The following is a 16,966-nucleotide window of genomic DNA, read 5'->3' as shown; positions in this document are numbered from 1 at the left end:
TGCAAAAAAAACAGGGATACACCCCAAGAGCGTACGTGGGCTTGTCGAGGACGGGCGTGGCCGGGGCATGGGTGCAGTGATTAACACACATGATGGCAGTTCCATTTCCACCCAAGGATGGAATGCATGGAAGTCTCTGAAACAATGAAACTGGCTCGATTAAGAACTCAAGTGTGTGTTTGTGTGTCAGTGAGAGTGAGAAGAAACCGAGGACTGTGTGAACAGGTGGGAGGGGAAAACCGCATACTTCAGACAGAGGGAGGACAGAGGCAGGTGAGTAGGTGAGAGGCAGAGAAAAAGGAGTTAGTGGTAAAAGAAAGTGGAAGAGAGACAGAGGAAAGAGAAAGAACTGAGTAGGACGCATAGGAGGTGGTGACGGTACACGCGCGTATAGGGAAATGCTCGAGTCTTCGGGTTTTGGTAAGTCAAACTGTAAGAATTGAATTCGTCTGTTGTTGAATCATGGTTGGCTTTTGGTTCGTTCTTGCATCTGTAGTCTGAACCGACCTCTTTTATATATGTTCTGAGAATCAGTTTGGAAACATGTAGACAATGATTTTACTGGAGTAAAAATCAGGTCTTAGGCTTGAACTAAAGATACATCTCGGGGATCTCTCTGGTTGTTCAACGCTAAAATCAGACCAAAATGAAGTCTTATTTCGTATATTTACGCGATTGTTCTTTGTACAATTTATGTTGTATGAGATATGTTAAAAGACGTATTAACTTGTGAATAATCATGTCAAAGATGCTGTTGTGTGCCATCCAGTCTCACATTAGTAAAGGCATTATCCATTTTATGGACACAGATCAATAATTGGTTTGTTCGAAACTTAACAACATATCTTAGCGGACCTGTTTCAGAGTGAAACTAAAGATCCTAATCATTTAATCTGGCTAACCTGTTGCACCACACAGTGGCCTGCATGATCTTGATGCTATACGGATGTTTAAGTTGCATTGTATTCTGACAAGGTACTTATTTGGAAGGTGATTCTAAACCGCAGTGTCTGCGTGTGTGTGTTTACCCATATGACTGAATGCTGTTGGACTGGCCCAGCAAGCTTTAGGGATTGGGAGTGTGTGAAAAAGGAGTTGTGTGGAGTCTTTTTATATCTTGAGACACGCACACACACACACACACGCATACAAACTATGGTAAAGAAGACTGTGGACATCAAAAGAGATGTCCTGAGAAAGGGAAAAATCAGCAGTGATTATATGCACATATGTGTGTGTATAAACTCAATCTCTCTCTCTCTCTCTCTCTCTCTCTCTCTCTCTCTCTCTCTCTCTCGTTATGGGTCATTCAGTGTCAAATCAGACAGAATCCAGGAAAGGGGTTGCAGCACAGATTTTGTTCAGAGTTTGTCTATATAATGTTTGGGTCCCAAAACTAAGGCTGTAAAATATTTTTGCTCAATTGCAATGTTTTTGTATTTTTTTGGCCCTTGACATTTTTACGCTCACATAGAGGCCTTATCTCGGAAGCCATGTTTGGGCATTAATATCTTGAAAAGTATTATTCCTTGCCTCACCAAACTTTGTAGGATGGAAGACAAACATGTTCTCTGATAAGGCCAATTTTATACTTCTGCGTTGAATCTACGCCTCAGCCTGACGCGCACCTCTCCAGAAATGTAACTACGCGTCGCAAACAACTGATTGGTCCGCTTGGTAGCATCACCCTCCTTCTGCCTCAATCGGTTCAATGATCGTACAGACCATCTCCTCCGATGTCTTCTCTCTTTTCTGTGTTGCAGTAATTTCAGTACAAGTAACCATTGTTCAACATTTTGGCCTATTAGCTCCTGACTCCAACATGATCCGCTCTGTTTCAGTCGCCACTGAAAAATTTCGGCAAAATGGTGAAGTGAGCGTTCCTTACTTTGTGAGCTCTGTTTGTTTGTTCCCCAAATTTTAGAAACTAGTCCTTCTTTTGAACGCAAAACTAGTTTTACAGATATTACAGACATCAGCTTTTATGACTGAACCGTCAAAAGTTTGTACAGCATGCGTATTGATCTTCAATAAGGCCCTAGATTTGGAAAAAAGTGCAAAATTCCTAAAGGAGAGTTATATGGGCTTCACGGTGGCTAGTGGTTAGCACTGTCTCACAGCAAGAAGGTCCTGGGTTCGAATCCTGGCAGTCCCAGGTCCTTTCTGGATGGAGTTTGCGTGGGTTTCCTCCAGGTGCTCCGGTTTCCTCCCACCACAAAGAAATGCATGTTGGGATCAGTACTCGTAAGACTCCTGTCCCAGTGACCTTGACTAAGGCACTGACAAAAAGACCTAGAGTATAGGTGTACCGTCCCCCCTGGCGATGGTGGTTGCCCACTGGTCCTAGCTCATAGTGTGTGTGTGTGTGTTCACTGGTGTTGGGATGGGCTAAATGCAGAGGCTCCATTTCACTGCTCAGTGTGTGTGTGTGACAAATAAAGTCAGTTTGTTGTTACTGAGGGTTTTATAAAGCCATTTTTTTGCACCCATATGGTATCAATTATTATTTTTTTCTCCAAACACAATCTTTTATTAATTTGAGCCAATATTCGAGGTCTTTACCACTAATGGACATGAAGTTATTGAGAATAAAACAGGGTGTGGTAGCCTTTTTCAGTCATTTTCATAGGACCATAATGGTATGTAGGGTAGCTGGTAGGAACAGGAAAATGTATGTGGAAATAACTAAATGTATGGTCATTTAGTGTATAAAGTGCCAATGTCCTTCCAAGTTCCCCTCATAGATAAATACACATAGTTAAGGGCATTATTTTACCTCTAGGAAAAAATATCCATAATGAATTCAGGGAAGCAAGGTCTTCCATTATTATCTCTACATATGTGTCCTAGCCTCTGAAATATTGAACAGAGTAAAGAAACACATGTTTTTTGTAGGCTCATTTTACTACAGGTCATTAATGCAAGCTATATTCTTTACTGTCAGGGCCCCATTATAGAAAAAGGCATTAACTCTGATAGATGCTATATTCATTGGAGTGGTTAAATTTTATATCCCATATTTAAAAAAGAACAAGATAAAAATTCAAATAACTTTACTGAAAATGATGTGAAATGAAGCAAATTCATTCATTCATTCATTCTTTCATTCTTTCATTCATTCATTCATTCATTCATTCATTCATTCATTCATTTTCTAAGCCTTTCATTCATTCATTCATTCATTCATTCATTTTCTAAGCCACTTACACTAATTAGGGTAGGGTTCCCAGGTATATTTTTATGTTCCTTCCAACTAGGAACAATACTTATCAAGATATTAATGCCCAAACATGGCAAAATAGAGGAGCTACCAGATTGAAACTTTGAAATGAAAAGCATGTGATGAAAAATGCTGTTATCTCACAGTACAAAGTTAGTCATGTGACTTATGATTGCACAATGTACTGTAATATTTGTGATACTGTAACACTTTTCTCTCTGTTCCCCTCCCCTTGCAGAAATGTGTGAGGAATGGAAGGACAGTCCGCCTGGCTCCCCGGAGCTGCGTCTGGTTTTGGTGGGCACTATCGGCTGCGGGAAGAGCCTAACGGCCGACACTCTGCTGAAGCAGAAGTCTCTGCTCCCTTGCTCCTCCAGGGAGTGTCAGGTGCGTCGCGGCGTGGCGGAGGGCAGGCGCCTGACCCTTATCGAAGCTCCTCGCTGGTACTGGTGCGGCGGGAGCATCGAAGGGAGCGTCCAAAGGGAAACAGCGCGGGCCCTGAATTTGGGGGCCCCAGGCCCCCACGCGTTCCTCATTCTGGTTCCCGTGGGCCAGTTCACCGAGGTGGAGCAACGTGTGCCTCAGCAGCTGGAGGAGATATTCGGGCGGGGTGTGCTCCAGCACTCCATGGTGCTCCTCACCTGTGGGGACTACTTAATGGGACAGAGCGTTGAAGAGTATGTGTCCAAAGACAACCAGGGCCTCAGAGAAGTGGTGGAACGCTGCGGAGGATACTGCCACGCCATCAATAACCGCAGGCCTCAAGATAGGGACCAAGTCAAAACGCTGTTAGAGAGGGTAAGTTATCGACATTGGTTGCAATCCGTAGGTCATGGCAAATGAGCCGGCCCATATCACTGTTCTGTACTTCTGATAATTTGATCGTTGAAAGAGAGCGAAAAGCTAAATACCAATTGTTCAGACATGCGAACACTGGTAAATATCCCTGAGGAGGAATGTTTGGCTTTGTCACAAATGTCATGTGATCTCAGACGAGTGCAGTCTTGTGGTAAATCACCTCAGTCTTCTGTGATAGAAAAAAATCTCACCTAGCAGGTGTGTTTATTTATTTAGTAAACCTACCACTCTACTAAGTGCATATTTCAAATATATCAAAATATTTTTTGTACCTCATCAACTGCTTTTATTTCCCATTCAGTTGGAGAGTATGGCAGCGAGAAATGGCGGCTGTTACATCCCAAGTACGCTGCAGGGGGAAGAGGTGGAACACACGAGGGATAAAGAAAGAGCTTTTTGGCAAAAGGAAGAGGAGATTGAAGAGAAAGCTGAAATGACACTCGACAACATAGCAGAGCCTCTGAGAAATGGCGTAGAAAGAGAGGGACGAGAAGACGAACGGACGGACGAAACGGAAGAAAAAGACAGTGGAGAGAGAGATGGGTGGATAGACAAGGCAAACAACATTGTAACCCAACAGCTACGGTTTAACAACCCACCGTCTCCATGGCAACACGAGGAAGTGAAATCTCAGCGCACCGGTGACGCCAAAGGTGAGCAGAGCCAACAAAAAATTCACGAACAGCAGGTAGAAACTCAACACGTTATAGACAAGCAGCAAGTCGAAGAACCAAAAACAGCATACACAGAAGTCGACTCCCAGCACGCGGGCCCTAAGCAAGAGGCACAGCTGAATCACTCTGGTCACAAACTGGAAGCTGAACCAATCCAGAGTGGATACAAAAACCAAATGGAAACTAAACCTAATGAGAATAAACTTCAAGGAGAGCGCACAGATGACAAACAGCAAAAGAATGGCTCTAATTTCCCTTTAACTACAGGTATTTGATTGTACTTGAGTTTTATTTGAAACTTTTCACTTGTATGATGTAACAGGCATGAGGTTGCATACAGTCATGAACGAAATCATGCGACCTTGTTTAAAAATAGTGCATATCCATGAGTCATGTGTAAGTTCCCTTTCCAGCAAATTGGTATTTATTAAATCTGACATTGCCGTGAAAAATGAATATATCTCAACCCAACTCAGACCATGAAGGGTTTTGGTGCAAATACTTTATCATAGTTCAGAATCATTTTATGCGTGTGAGTAATTTGAAACTGTTATAAATTACATCGTTTGTGACATAGTTTACATACACAGTGACATAGTTTAGGAACGTAAATTCAGGCAGAGTGATGAATGACAGAGTGATTTATCGTCCGTGGATGTTTTGTCTCCGTTCACCTGTAGAGGGAGGCATTCTCAGCCAAATGTCAAAGCTTCCTGAAGACAAACTAAACCAAAATTTAATCAACACCAGTAAGTCACCCTTAAAATGATGAAATTTCCTTTTACAGCAATGCTCACTCCCTCTCATGCACTGTGTGTGAGTCTGTGTGTGTGTGTGTGTGTGTGTGTATGTGTGTGTTTGTTTGTTTATTTCTCATCATCCACTGCAATGTAATCTTAATTTCATCAAAACGAAACAAAAGCAAGCCTCACGATTACCACATCGTCTGTACTTCACAAAAACGCATATCATGATTTTGTCATTTTTGTTGCATCTAATTTAATTGAACACACACTCCAACATCTTTTATATCCTGCTAGTTCTCTACATAACCTTTGCCCCCCCCCCCCCCTCCCCCTTCGTTTTTTTTTTTTATGTAGTGTACCATCGCCTCACCCCTGGAGAGAATGAAAACGCTTCAGCATCCTCCTCCTCCTCCTGTCATTCAGGAGAGCTGAGGCTTGTTCTGTTGGGCCGGCGTGGGTCGGGCAAGAGCGCTGCGGGGAACGTCATCCTGGGTCGAGAAGAGTTTGACACGGGTGGGGACGGTGTCACGGCTGTCACTCAGACGTGCGAGAAGAGCAGAGCCGTTATCGGTGACAAACGGGTCGGTGCTTCTCTCTTTTTTTTTCTTTTGATGTGATTGTACATTCATTTCTTATTTCATAATAGCGCAAAAATTCACAAACTCGCGTCGGGTTGTTATTTCTGATCTGCCGAAAATAGCGGTTCGGTTTCCGCAGAGCGCTTTGAAAAATCGAACGCCGCGCGCGCAACGAATTTGTCATCGTGATAAATTGGGAAAATGATTTCATTAGCGGTTATTAATTTCTTTAATCTCTCTCTCTCTCTCTCTCTCTCTCTCTCTCTTCCCCTCAGGTGGCGGTGGTGGATACTCCGGACTGGTTCCAGTCTGAGCAGTCACCTGGGGAGGTGAAAGCTCAAATCTCCTCATGTGTGGCTCTTTCAGCTCCGGGACCACACGCCTTCCTGCTCTGCGTCCCTGTACACCAACCTGCCCACCTCGAGCTGAAGGCCCTGGCCGCACTGGAGGGGGTCTTCGGCCCTGGAGCCATGCAACAACACGCCGTGGTGGTTTTCACTCACTCTGACCAACTCCAGAAAGGGTCGAGAGAGGGAGTGGAAGAGTACATCTCCTCCCGGCGCCCGGAGATGCTGAAACTGGTGGAGAAATGCGGGGACCGCTACCATGTGCTAGAGAGAGGGAGTCATCGAAGAAGGAGCGTGGAGGAGCTGTTAGAGAAAGTAGAACAGACGGTTAGAGAGAGCGGAGGGAGTCATTACACGTGCCCTCTGTATCAGGAGGCAGAGAGTCGAGTACGACAGAGACAGGAGGAGTTAGCCAAGGAGAGGAAAGAAAGAAAGAGAGAGAGAGCACAGATTCAACAAGAGATGGCAGACAGGTCAGCTCCTCTTCAGTCACTGATGGAGGAGGAGGAGGAGGAGGAAGAGGAGGAGACAGCGGTTCAGTGGGAGGAGATGGAGCAAGTGAGGGAGGAAGCGGAGAAAAGCGTGACACTGGAGGACTCTGTTCCTTCCATCTCCACCTCCTCCTCCTCCTCCTCCTCCTCTTCGTCCTCCTTCTCTTCCTACCTCTCTCACCCCCTCCTTCACTCTGTGTGGGAGAAGGTGTGTCTGGGTGCTGAAAAGGTGCCCAAGTTAATAGCTGGCGGAGCACTGTTGGGCGGCGTAGCGGGGGCATTTTTCGGAGGACCCTGGGGGGCAGCGATTGGCGCCACCACAGGGTCTGTACTTACGGAAGTTGGAAGACGGAGGTATAGCAAAATGAAAACAGAGTAATGGAGAGATAGATGAAGGAGAAGTGAAATACACTCATTGCCCCCCCACCTACCTTGTAGATATGCCTAGTAGGTTTACAGTAAGAGACTATGGGTCGTTTGTTGCCATGCACCATGTGCGTTAGCCATGCGCTAGCCCCTCATCAGTGGTCGGTTTCTGACCGCAGGGCTGCCGTGTGCCAGATATTTTGGGAGAACCACTCTTATGCCAGCAGTGACACTGACATGTGGAAAAACCCCAGCAACACTGCTGTGTCTGATACACTCTTACCAGTGTGATACACACTACCATGTCACTACTGTGTTTGGAACTGCCTGTCACTCATATATAATCTGGCTTAAGTGACCCTGTGGTTGGAAACTGCCCACTGATGAATGGTGACTGATCAATTCTACGTGGCAACAGATGGGCTACAGTCTTCAGCTGCACACGTATAAAGTCTACCTGTATGTTAGGTATGTCTTATAGTGGGTGAGTGTAGGTCCAAGATAGGGGTTTGTAATAAAGTGGACAGTGAGTGCTTATGTACAGTGTGAAATACAATGAAGATGCAGGTCTTTTGCATTTTCTCAAAACTCTGTTTGCTAATAATGAAATGGACACTGAATGTCCATTTGCTTTATTTGTGTTTTTACAGAAGTGCCTTTTGTATATGAACAATGTATTGAGTAGAGCACTGTTAATCACAAAGATCTTGTGCTTTCTAACTATAGCGTAGTGTTATCTGTCACTGTTAACAACAACAAATTCATTATATAGAGTGCAATACAGACTAGATCTGCCTGTAACTTTTATTTGTGATAAGTTGTCTTATAAGAGTATAAATAAACTGCGGATGCATTATATATGATTGTGTGTAAAGTATCCTGTTTCTTTCCTTTGGTGCTGGTTTGTTTGTATTATGTCACAGTGCATTTGTCCAGTTTTGTGTGTGTGTGTGTGTGTAAGTGTATATTGTGTATAACTTGTGGTACTTAAGATTGTTTCACTGTGTTATTTGTGTGTGTCTGTGTGTGTGTGTGTGTGCACGCATTTGTGCGTGTGTGTCACCGGAGGTTGGTGACACAGCGTGGCTGTGTGGCGTGTGACCCTACTCAGAGGAAGCGCTAAATGTCGACACGGATGGCGTAACCGCCGCAGAGCTGATGAAATTCAGCAGGTGGCCAGAACCAGTGCCAGGACTATGGGTGTGGTGCCCATCCAGCCTGGCCCCACGGGCAACGGGGGCAAAAGCAGGGAGGGTTGGGGGGGGAGGGGGAGGGGTGTTGGATATTATCTCTGTGTCACAGACCACTTTCCCAGCCCCCTGGGGCCTCCAGTATCAACAAACAAGGGCTCCTCCAAACCATCGTAAACGAAGCTATCCCATCCATCTCGAGTCTTGTGAAAGAGCTTCCTTTCCCTAAACCATACTTGGTTAGGGCTTGGGTGTCAAATCAAGGCCCAGGCTCTCTGGCTAAGCTGTGTTATGCAAGTTTCCCTTCCTGTTGTGCAGCATAAGTCAGGAGGATCCGAGAAAGCCCTCGATGCAGATTTTCACTCGTTTCTTTTTCCTTTCTCTTTTTTTTTTTTCCCCCCCCAGCTTTTCGTAACCATGTTACCACCGCAGATCCCTCTCAGGAAGCTCGTTGGCTGCCGATGAGACAGCACTAACTGTAGCCATTTCCTGGCCACCTGATACAGTGAGTCGGACGGCCTGCAAAAGCCTCACTGTCCTTTCCACATCACCCCCCTCCCCTCTCCAATTGCCCCCCCCCTCTACTATTCCCTGACCTCCCCAGATACCTGACCCCAAACTTGCCCCTCGGCACTGCCCTGCTCGCAGCTGCACTGGGAAAAACGGACGCGCTCTGCTTCGAACGTGAAAAAGCATCACGCTTTTTTCCATACCGCTCCAATTCTCACGGCACTGTCATGGATCAACAATGTCCGGCTACAGGACACGGTTTTTTTCACAACGATTTCTTTTTTTTTTTGTTTTTTTCTTTACGTGAGCGTGTTTTTTAATGGGCATGTTATTTTTGTGCTTGTCCTTTGTGTTTTAGTTTACAATCATAAATCTTTCATATAATGGGACAACGCCCAGTGAAATCACATTCGACGATGCACAACTGGATGACAAACAATACAGTGTACTGGGAAATGGTTCCCATACTGGAAATTCTGTGTCTTGGCATTCTCCGAATGGACCAATCCCATATTATGCTATTTCGTGCAACAAACTCATAATTAGAGTAATGGTCTTCTCTAGAGATGGTACTGGATGAGAAGAACAGGTGTGTGCTTCACGTGGTGCAGAGCAACGTTCACGATAAGAAGAAACTGCTGGTGGCGAAATGCATTTGTTGATTTGCATTTGTGTTAGCAGCGACTCTGTGATGTTTTTTACAGCTACAGTTTTAATGAACTCGGCTCCAAGTTTGGACTCCAAGAATGCAAAGCACCTGATAAAAGTTATAACACGCAGCAAATGAATTTAAACAAATGGTTATGATTTTGTGTTTAAGGATTCGTCGACTTGAAAATTGCAGATTGTAATAAGACGTGAAAAACATTATGGATAGTTGAGTGGCTTAGAGCAGTCCCTTGTTCAGAAAGACACACTTTTGAGAGGATGTCAAATAAGGAAGCATGAACCCAAAAAAAAATCTATTTATTTCTCTGATAGTCAATGTCACAATATCTTCCAAAGAAGGGTTTTTGTCTTGTTGTTTCCTTTTAGAGGAAATAAAATGGAGAACTGTCAAGGATGAAAACATTTCAATAAGACGATGAAAGTGAACATATCATACGGCAACAACACAATCAACTGAAAAACTAAAAGCTTTTCATCTAGACATTGCCAAACACTCCACTCATCTTAAGAAAAAGAGCACAAATAGACCAAAAGCACTACTATTAACTCTGGCTGCAGCCACACAATAACAGAGAAACAAAAACCTTCACATTGTCATGGCGCCATTTAAAACAAGACCCATGCCATAAGGGGGACTTGCAACCATAGTAAAATATCCTTTATGAAACCACGCACACTTCACAATCCAACTCATTGTAGTAGAATAATTGTTTAATTTGTCAGTTTTTTTTTTCTTTTTGGAGGTTATGCTTCTTTGGCTTTTTCCAGATTTTGAAGTAGGTGTCACCGCTGGTGGCTGGTGGCTGTCACTGTCCGTATTTGATCCTGCACTTTTTCTGTAATCCCACCGTTGCCACCAGTCTTTAAAATCAGGTTCCTGGGGCCCGGACTTTCCTCGCTGTCCGTGTCGCCGTAGCAACTAGAGCCCGGAGATGTCGCCAGAGCGATCACAGAGTCGGTGGAGTCTCTGCTGTTGCGTAGGGCGGTTGCCAGGGCAGGCCGTGCGGTTGACGTGGGGACGGAACATTGGGATGAAGGTGTCCCAGTCTGGCAGAGGGGATGTAGCTCAGGGCTACCGTCCTTTTTCTGGCCTTCGCTCAAGAGGCTTTCCTTCTCCTCCTCCTTTTCAGCAGCACCTTCGACCCCCCTAGCCACACGCTCGCTAGCCTGGTCGTTGAGTAACTTGACCAAGAAGTTGATGTATTTCATAGCTAGTCTGAGGATCTCGTTCTTGCTGAGCTTCTTGTCAGGCGGGTGAGTAGGGAATAAGCTTGCGCAGCTCGGAAAAAGCACCATTCACATTCTGTTGTCTCCAGCGCTCGCGGCTGTTGGTGAAGACCCGGCGTGCCAGCTTCTGAGGGGGACCTGCGAGATTACAAAGCAGATTTTATCATCGAACTCATGGTCTACACTTATAACACCCTTTCAGCGACCTTCTCTTATATGAATTCACATTTAATACCATACAAGGAGAGAGGATTAAGGGCCAACATAGACTGTGATTTCCCACCTTCAGGGATGTCTAGTTCAAAATGCGATGATGGTCTTCTCTTTATACGACTGTTGCTGAAGATGCCATAGTTTCCAGATGGGCCTAGGAAAGAACTGGTGGACAGATACGGAGAGACAGAGGAGAAAGTGAATCAAACTTATCTTGAGTGAAAAAAATTACCAAAACAAAAAAAAAAAGCAAAACAAAAAACAATCGAAACTCAGACACTAAGACACCATATCTACAGCAGAACATACTGTATCTTTCAATCTATACCGAGCGGAGAAAACCGGTCGTTAGTGACAAATTACACAATTTGAAAGAGATGATTTAGGGAAAGGAATCCATAAAAAGCAATTATCGGGCCTCTGATGAGTTCTCAGGCTCTGATTGAACATGCATGCCTTGTGGAAGCCAGTCCTCATTACTGTTTGTCAGTAGCTGACTGTGAGATCTGAAATAGAACTCAGCTAAAATAAACACTCACTCCAGAAGCTACAGAGAATAAGGAACTCACGTTGTAAAAGTCACATGGTACTGCTGGTCAAGAGTAGGTGCAACTGAGAGACAGACATAGTGTTGGGCAATGTACCACAAACTGAGGGTCTAAAACTGCAGGTAGTGATTTCTCAGTGGTTTTGATTGGTCATTTTTGGAAGAGTAATCCAGGGTCACTGTGAGAGGTTATGACCCCCAGTGCCCAGATTTAGTTGATGTGACCAGGTCCAGTTCATAAAAAAACTGAAAAAGAATAACCTCTCTTTTGACAGAGTTTGAATGGACAGAATATATATCACTATCTTTGAACACACATGGGTTGCAGCAAAAAAGTCACATAGAACAACACTGATTGCAGTCCACTATGGAACAGGTCTGAGCTATTGGACAAATGACCCATAGCTCTCTTTTGCTTTGTTTTTTTTTCCTCTGGTGAAATTTAGGTGAACATGCAGTACCATAGCAGTTTGTTTGAATCAAATTTGATGAAACACCAACAACTCAGTATCTATTAATATGTATTGTCTTGTTTACTGGATAGAATTCAAAATTAAACAAAGTACCATTCACAGCAATTAATTCTATGACAGAAACTGACAGTCAACTAAACCTCAATCAAATTTTCATCCTCTGTATTCAAGGTATATTTTATGCAGTTGTATATTGTATTACCAAGTCTAGTTTAAAAGTCTGATGTTTGCCTGGTACATTGCTGCTACAACGGGTTTTTGCATACTTGAGCATTACCGAGTCTTGTTTAGAAATCCTCAGTAAACTATTATGAAACGTCATTCACATTCTCTTAATGTCTCCAGTCCATTCAGGAAACCCAATTCAAATACTAGCGCAACCTTTGCCTACCTGTTGAGGAAGGGGTGTGTGGGCAGATACTGATGGGGCAGCAGGGGGCCAGATGAGGGCACCGTGGGCCCCGTGTTGGCCCCTGTGAGAGAGGTGAGCTGCGTCAGGCGAATATCACCGGGGATGTGTGGTTGGTTGGGGATTGGATGGAGGGCGGTCAGCTGAGGTGAAGGGATGGGGATAGGGGGCTTGCTGTGGCCCAGACTAATCACAGGGATGTTGGGCGGCAGTGGGGTGGAGGAAGAGGTCGATGAAGATGAAGAAAAAGCCAAAAGAGCTGAGGTGCTCTTGCCGGAGGCGGTTGTCGACTCCGGGAGGGGTGGTTGGGGCAGGGGTTGTGGCGGTTGCGGGGGCGGATCAGGCGGGTCGTCTTGTCCGTCAGCCGTTTCCGTGGCATCGGGCTCAGGTGCGGGTTGGGAGGGAGGGTCTGCAGCAGGGCTGCCGGGAACCGTGTCTGCAGGCTTTCCCGTCTCGTTGGCCACGGGGCTGCTAATGCAGGGAGACTCGGCTTGTGTGGGACTCGGACGTTCGCTCACAGAGAGGGCGGAAGGGGTGGGGGAGACCGGGAGCTCTAGCTTCTCCATCATGGTCGTCTGGGAGTAGCCCCCACCCCTCTCCCTCTCTGGTGCTCTCTCGCTCTCACTCAGGCTGTGAGCTGACAGTTGGGGACTGGAGCTTGAGTCTATACAGCAGTCTGTGCCTGTGATTCTGATGTATCTATTAAACCTGCTGCTGTCTGGCTCAGGTGCGGGTCACTGCGCCCTTGAGTGCCCTGCCTCCTCTCTCCTCTGGGACTGTGGTTACTTAGATACAATGACCTCCTTGTTTCCATTACCTTTCTTTCCTCGATCTCTTCTGTGGGCGAGTGTCATCGTGTGTACATGAATTGTATCACTCAATAGAGTGTTCAGCTGTGCTCAGCTTTCACTGAGTCCAGGTCAGCTTTCACAAATAGTCCCCAGTGTACAGGCGTGAGTAATTCCGTTCTGGAGCAGTTTAGAGGTCAGTTGTCCTTATTCTCACAGCAGACCTGATTAAAGAAAGCTTGAATTCAGACGCCTCAGACGTTTTTGAAGATGCTAGCCTTTAACACTGTACTCCAACAGAATTCAAGCCTGAAAAAAAAAGCCACAGCAAAACACCCAGTGTTAAAACCGACGGTCATACATGGTCAAATGCAGCACTGTGTAAGGAAAAAACAGAGAAATCTGTAAGAAAAAGCTCAGGACTTTGGATTTACTTCACAAAATTTAGAAACAGGTTCTAAGAACACAAAAAGTGTGCTAACAATTGCCAGATAAACTGACTGTGCCTTGACGGATTCATAGCAGAGTTTTGCAACCAGCGTCCTTCCCTTTTTCCCAGCCCAATATTCTCTTCTATAAAAACACCATTTCTATTCACTAGACCAGCTTCCCCTTTTTGTTTTTATTTATAAATGCATATATTTAGTTATCTTGATGACATTCATAGCCTCAGGTTTGAAAGAGAAGGTTTAATCCTGGAAATAACACTAGATGAACTTGATATGTAGGATCATGTGTGCAAAAAAATGGGCCTTGTTTTCAGAAAGCCACAACAAAAAGGTCTGAAGTATGTCTAGCAACGTATGACACTGCATGTGTTCACTGCTAATCTCACACACATTCTTTCCCCATTGTACAACAATATGAATGCACATGTATTGGTAGATACACAGAACCTGAAAATCATCTTATTTATGGAAATGGACATTTTCTCAAACATTAGAGGATCTTTTCCTCAAAAACAACGCCTTATCTTTGCTCTTTAGTTTAGCAAGGTTTTAGAATATACCAGTTATATAGCATGTTTGGTTCATTATATCTAAGTACATGCAAGTCAAGATCTTTAAAAAGTGCTTAAATTATACTTTTTCATAATAGTGCTTAGATTAAACTTAGCACTATTATGAAAAAGCATTATTAGTAATGGGTAGTACTTATATGTGATAGATTGTTTCTGAAGACCTCATATCAATAAATTATAAATAAACAATTAAAATTTTATATCGACAGGCATTTTTGTATTTTATTTGAAAACTATGTAATTATTATTTGGAGGGCACTGTCTTCTTAGACAGTATGACATGACAGTTGGAACGTAAACAGGTATGAAATGCACTTCTGATATAAGATGTCTCAGACATTAGGCCATGAGGCGATGAGTTCTGACAATAATTTGTTGTTAAGCCGCATAAATAGGATATAAATCATCATTATTTTCTGAACTTTGCAAAATAACAGACATAACTGACAGACATAACATTTGAAATATCATTTTATGGTCTTTATAACTTCTGGGCTGTTTGTCTTTGCATCAAACTAATGTAGCATTATTTACGGAATCTCACCTGTGGGTCACTGCTTCAATATACACAAAAATATAGCTTCTACACAAATATACTGTATAATACAAACTTTTCAATGTATAGAATGATGTATTTATTGAATTAAAAACAGTAAATATTCTGTCATGATGTATCATTTGTCTTTTGGTTTTAAAGAGCAGGTTGTAAACATATACATTGTTAAACGTTAAAATTAGTTTTTTTCCCCCATAACTAAGACCTCATATATTTGACTAATAGACTGATAACATTGTTATTTCCTTACTGTTTATGAAAGCATTTGAAAAGCTCAGAAGAAAGCCACTCACTGAGTTCGGTGGTAAGCGAAACCAATGCGTTTTCACATTCTCACTGGTTTCTCTCCTTCTCTGTGCGTATACGCACATGTCGCTCTTCGTGTGACTTCTGTTCCCCGAACGTGTCTCTTTCTTCGCTCACGCCTTCTCTGCTCCTCTGTACTTTTTCAGTCTCCCAGTCACTTCCTATGAGCAGCTTCCTATGGATTCCTTTAAAAGTCTCCTTTCCTACTGACTCTGATTAACCAGCTCACCCAATACAGTTCGTGGTTTAACAAACACGGCAAGAAATTCTTAGGACTCCAGCGTTCAATAAAGTGAATACTGAAACTAAACCGGCTCTGGACACAGCTTATAAATGAATTTATTGTGAGGTAAGTCTCAAGGCAGGTAGAAATTATTCGTTCTTCAAGGTGTTATGTCTAAGACTGACACTAGTGGTGGAGTGTGGGTGATGCTTAGCCTCTTCACGTCATTCACTGTCTTTCTCTCTCTCTCTCTTTCTCTCTTTCTCTCTCTCTCTCTCTCTCTCTCTCTTCTCTTTCCCTCTTTCTCAAACACCCTCCTCCCCCGTGTTCGAGCAGCCACAGTACTGTAGTTGGCTGCCAATTGGACAGGGCCGGTATTGGTCAGTGTTGTGCAGAGAGAAAGAGAGAGAGTGAGAGGGAGAGAGAGGGAGAGAGAGAGAGAGAGAGGGAGAGAGAGAGAGAGAGAGAGAGAGAGAGAGAGAGAGAGGGAGCAGCATAGCAAGGACAGTTTTCCGCTCCCTGCTGGACAAGAGGATGTATTCAGGCAATATGGTGACTGCTGATAAGAGTCTCAAAAACCGCCTGTGGGCCACAGATAAGGGAATGTGACTAACCCCCCCACACCACCTCCGTAACCCCCTCTGGCACTGAAACACACACACACACACACACACACACACTCAGACTTGTCTTTCCACCTCTCTCTGGCAAGTCTCAGACTATAAAGGACTTTGGACCACAACCAGAAGGAAGTTGAGTTTACATCACAATTGAATAACACCAAATGCGCACATACACACTTCATCTAGCCACCAGACAAGCCAATACAGAAGTGTTTCCATGACTTATGTTTGCTGCTAACAACACCTAATCCAATCGCTCGCCTCAGGTCTTTCTGATGTGATTTTTTCCCCTGCTCATTGTCCTTCAGTAATCATTTGATTATTTGTCCCCAAAAGATAAAGGTTTCAAGTCAAGGAAAGTATAGATTGGCTTTTGTGTAGCACACTCAGCACAATCCAGATTTGAAATGGACTACAGGAACTTGGTGTATGGACCGACAGGTTGGGTCTGACTGGGCAATGAAACCAAATGAAATTTCGTTGGCGTAAATGATTAGCCAACAATGTCACTATTCTTTACAAAACAGGGACAATATATATATATATATACACACATATACACACACACTACAAAATCTATATATATATATATATATATATATATATATATATATATATTTTTTTTTTTTTTTTTTACGAACACTTGGAATGTACTGATGTACTAAAAATGAAAATTGAAAATGAGAGACAGGAAATTTGTGATTTCGAAATGGCCAATTTGGTTGGAAATCGGTTGACATGGGTTATGGATTTTACAACCGTAAGTGTGTGGTTACTCTTGCAAATCAAGTGAAATTGTTCAATTCATCTCCAGACTATTTAGCAGAGGAGCAACACCCTGATTCCTTTGAACGGTTTCGCCGTTAATTATCTTACCGAGACAGCTCAGAGGACAGAGGTGAATGTGAAAAGGAGCTCCTCCATTACCAAA

General features: G+C 43.7%; 1 protein-coding gene across 1 annotated transcript; it reads right to left on the bottom strand.

Annotated features, from left to right (window-relative positions):
- Nucleotides 1-9,993: 9,993 nt before the first annotated feature.
- LOC115819030 (protein lyl-1) lies at nt 9,994-15,654 on the bottom strand. The gene is given in 5 exon segments (XM_075353598.1): nt 9,994-10,912; nt 10,914-11,014; nt 11,160-11,254; nt 12,501-13,615; nt 15,177-15,654. Coding segments are annotated over 4 exon segments (1,263 nt in total). The 5' UTR covers nt 13,088-13,615; nt 15,177-15,654; the 3' UTR covers nt 9,994-10,432.
- Between the last annotated feature and the right edge of the window lie 1,312 nt (nt 15,655-16,966).

The sequence above is a fragment of the Chanos chanos genome, chromosome 8 (genome assembly GCF_902362185.1).
Source record: "Chanos chanos chromosome 8, fChaCha1.1, whole genome shotgun sequence".
Classification (NCBI taxonomy): Eukaryota; Metazoa; Chordata; class Actinopteri; order Gonorynchiformes; family Chanidae; genus Chanos; species Chanos chanos.
Note: the sequence above shows the minus strand (reverse complement) of the source record. Positions and strands in the feature narration are given on the sequence as shown.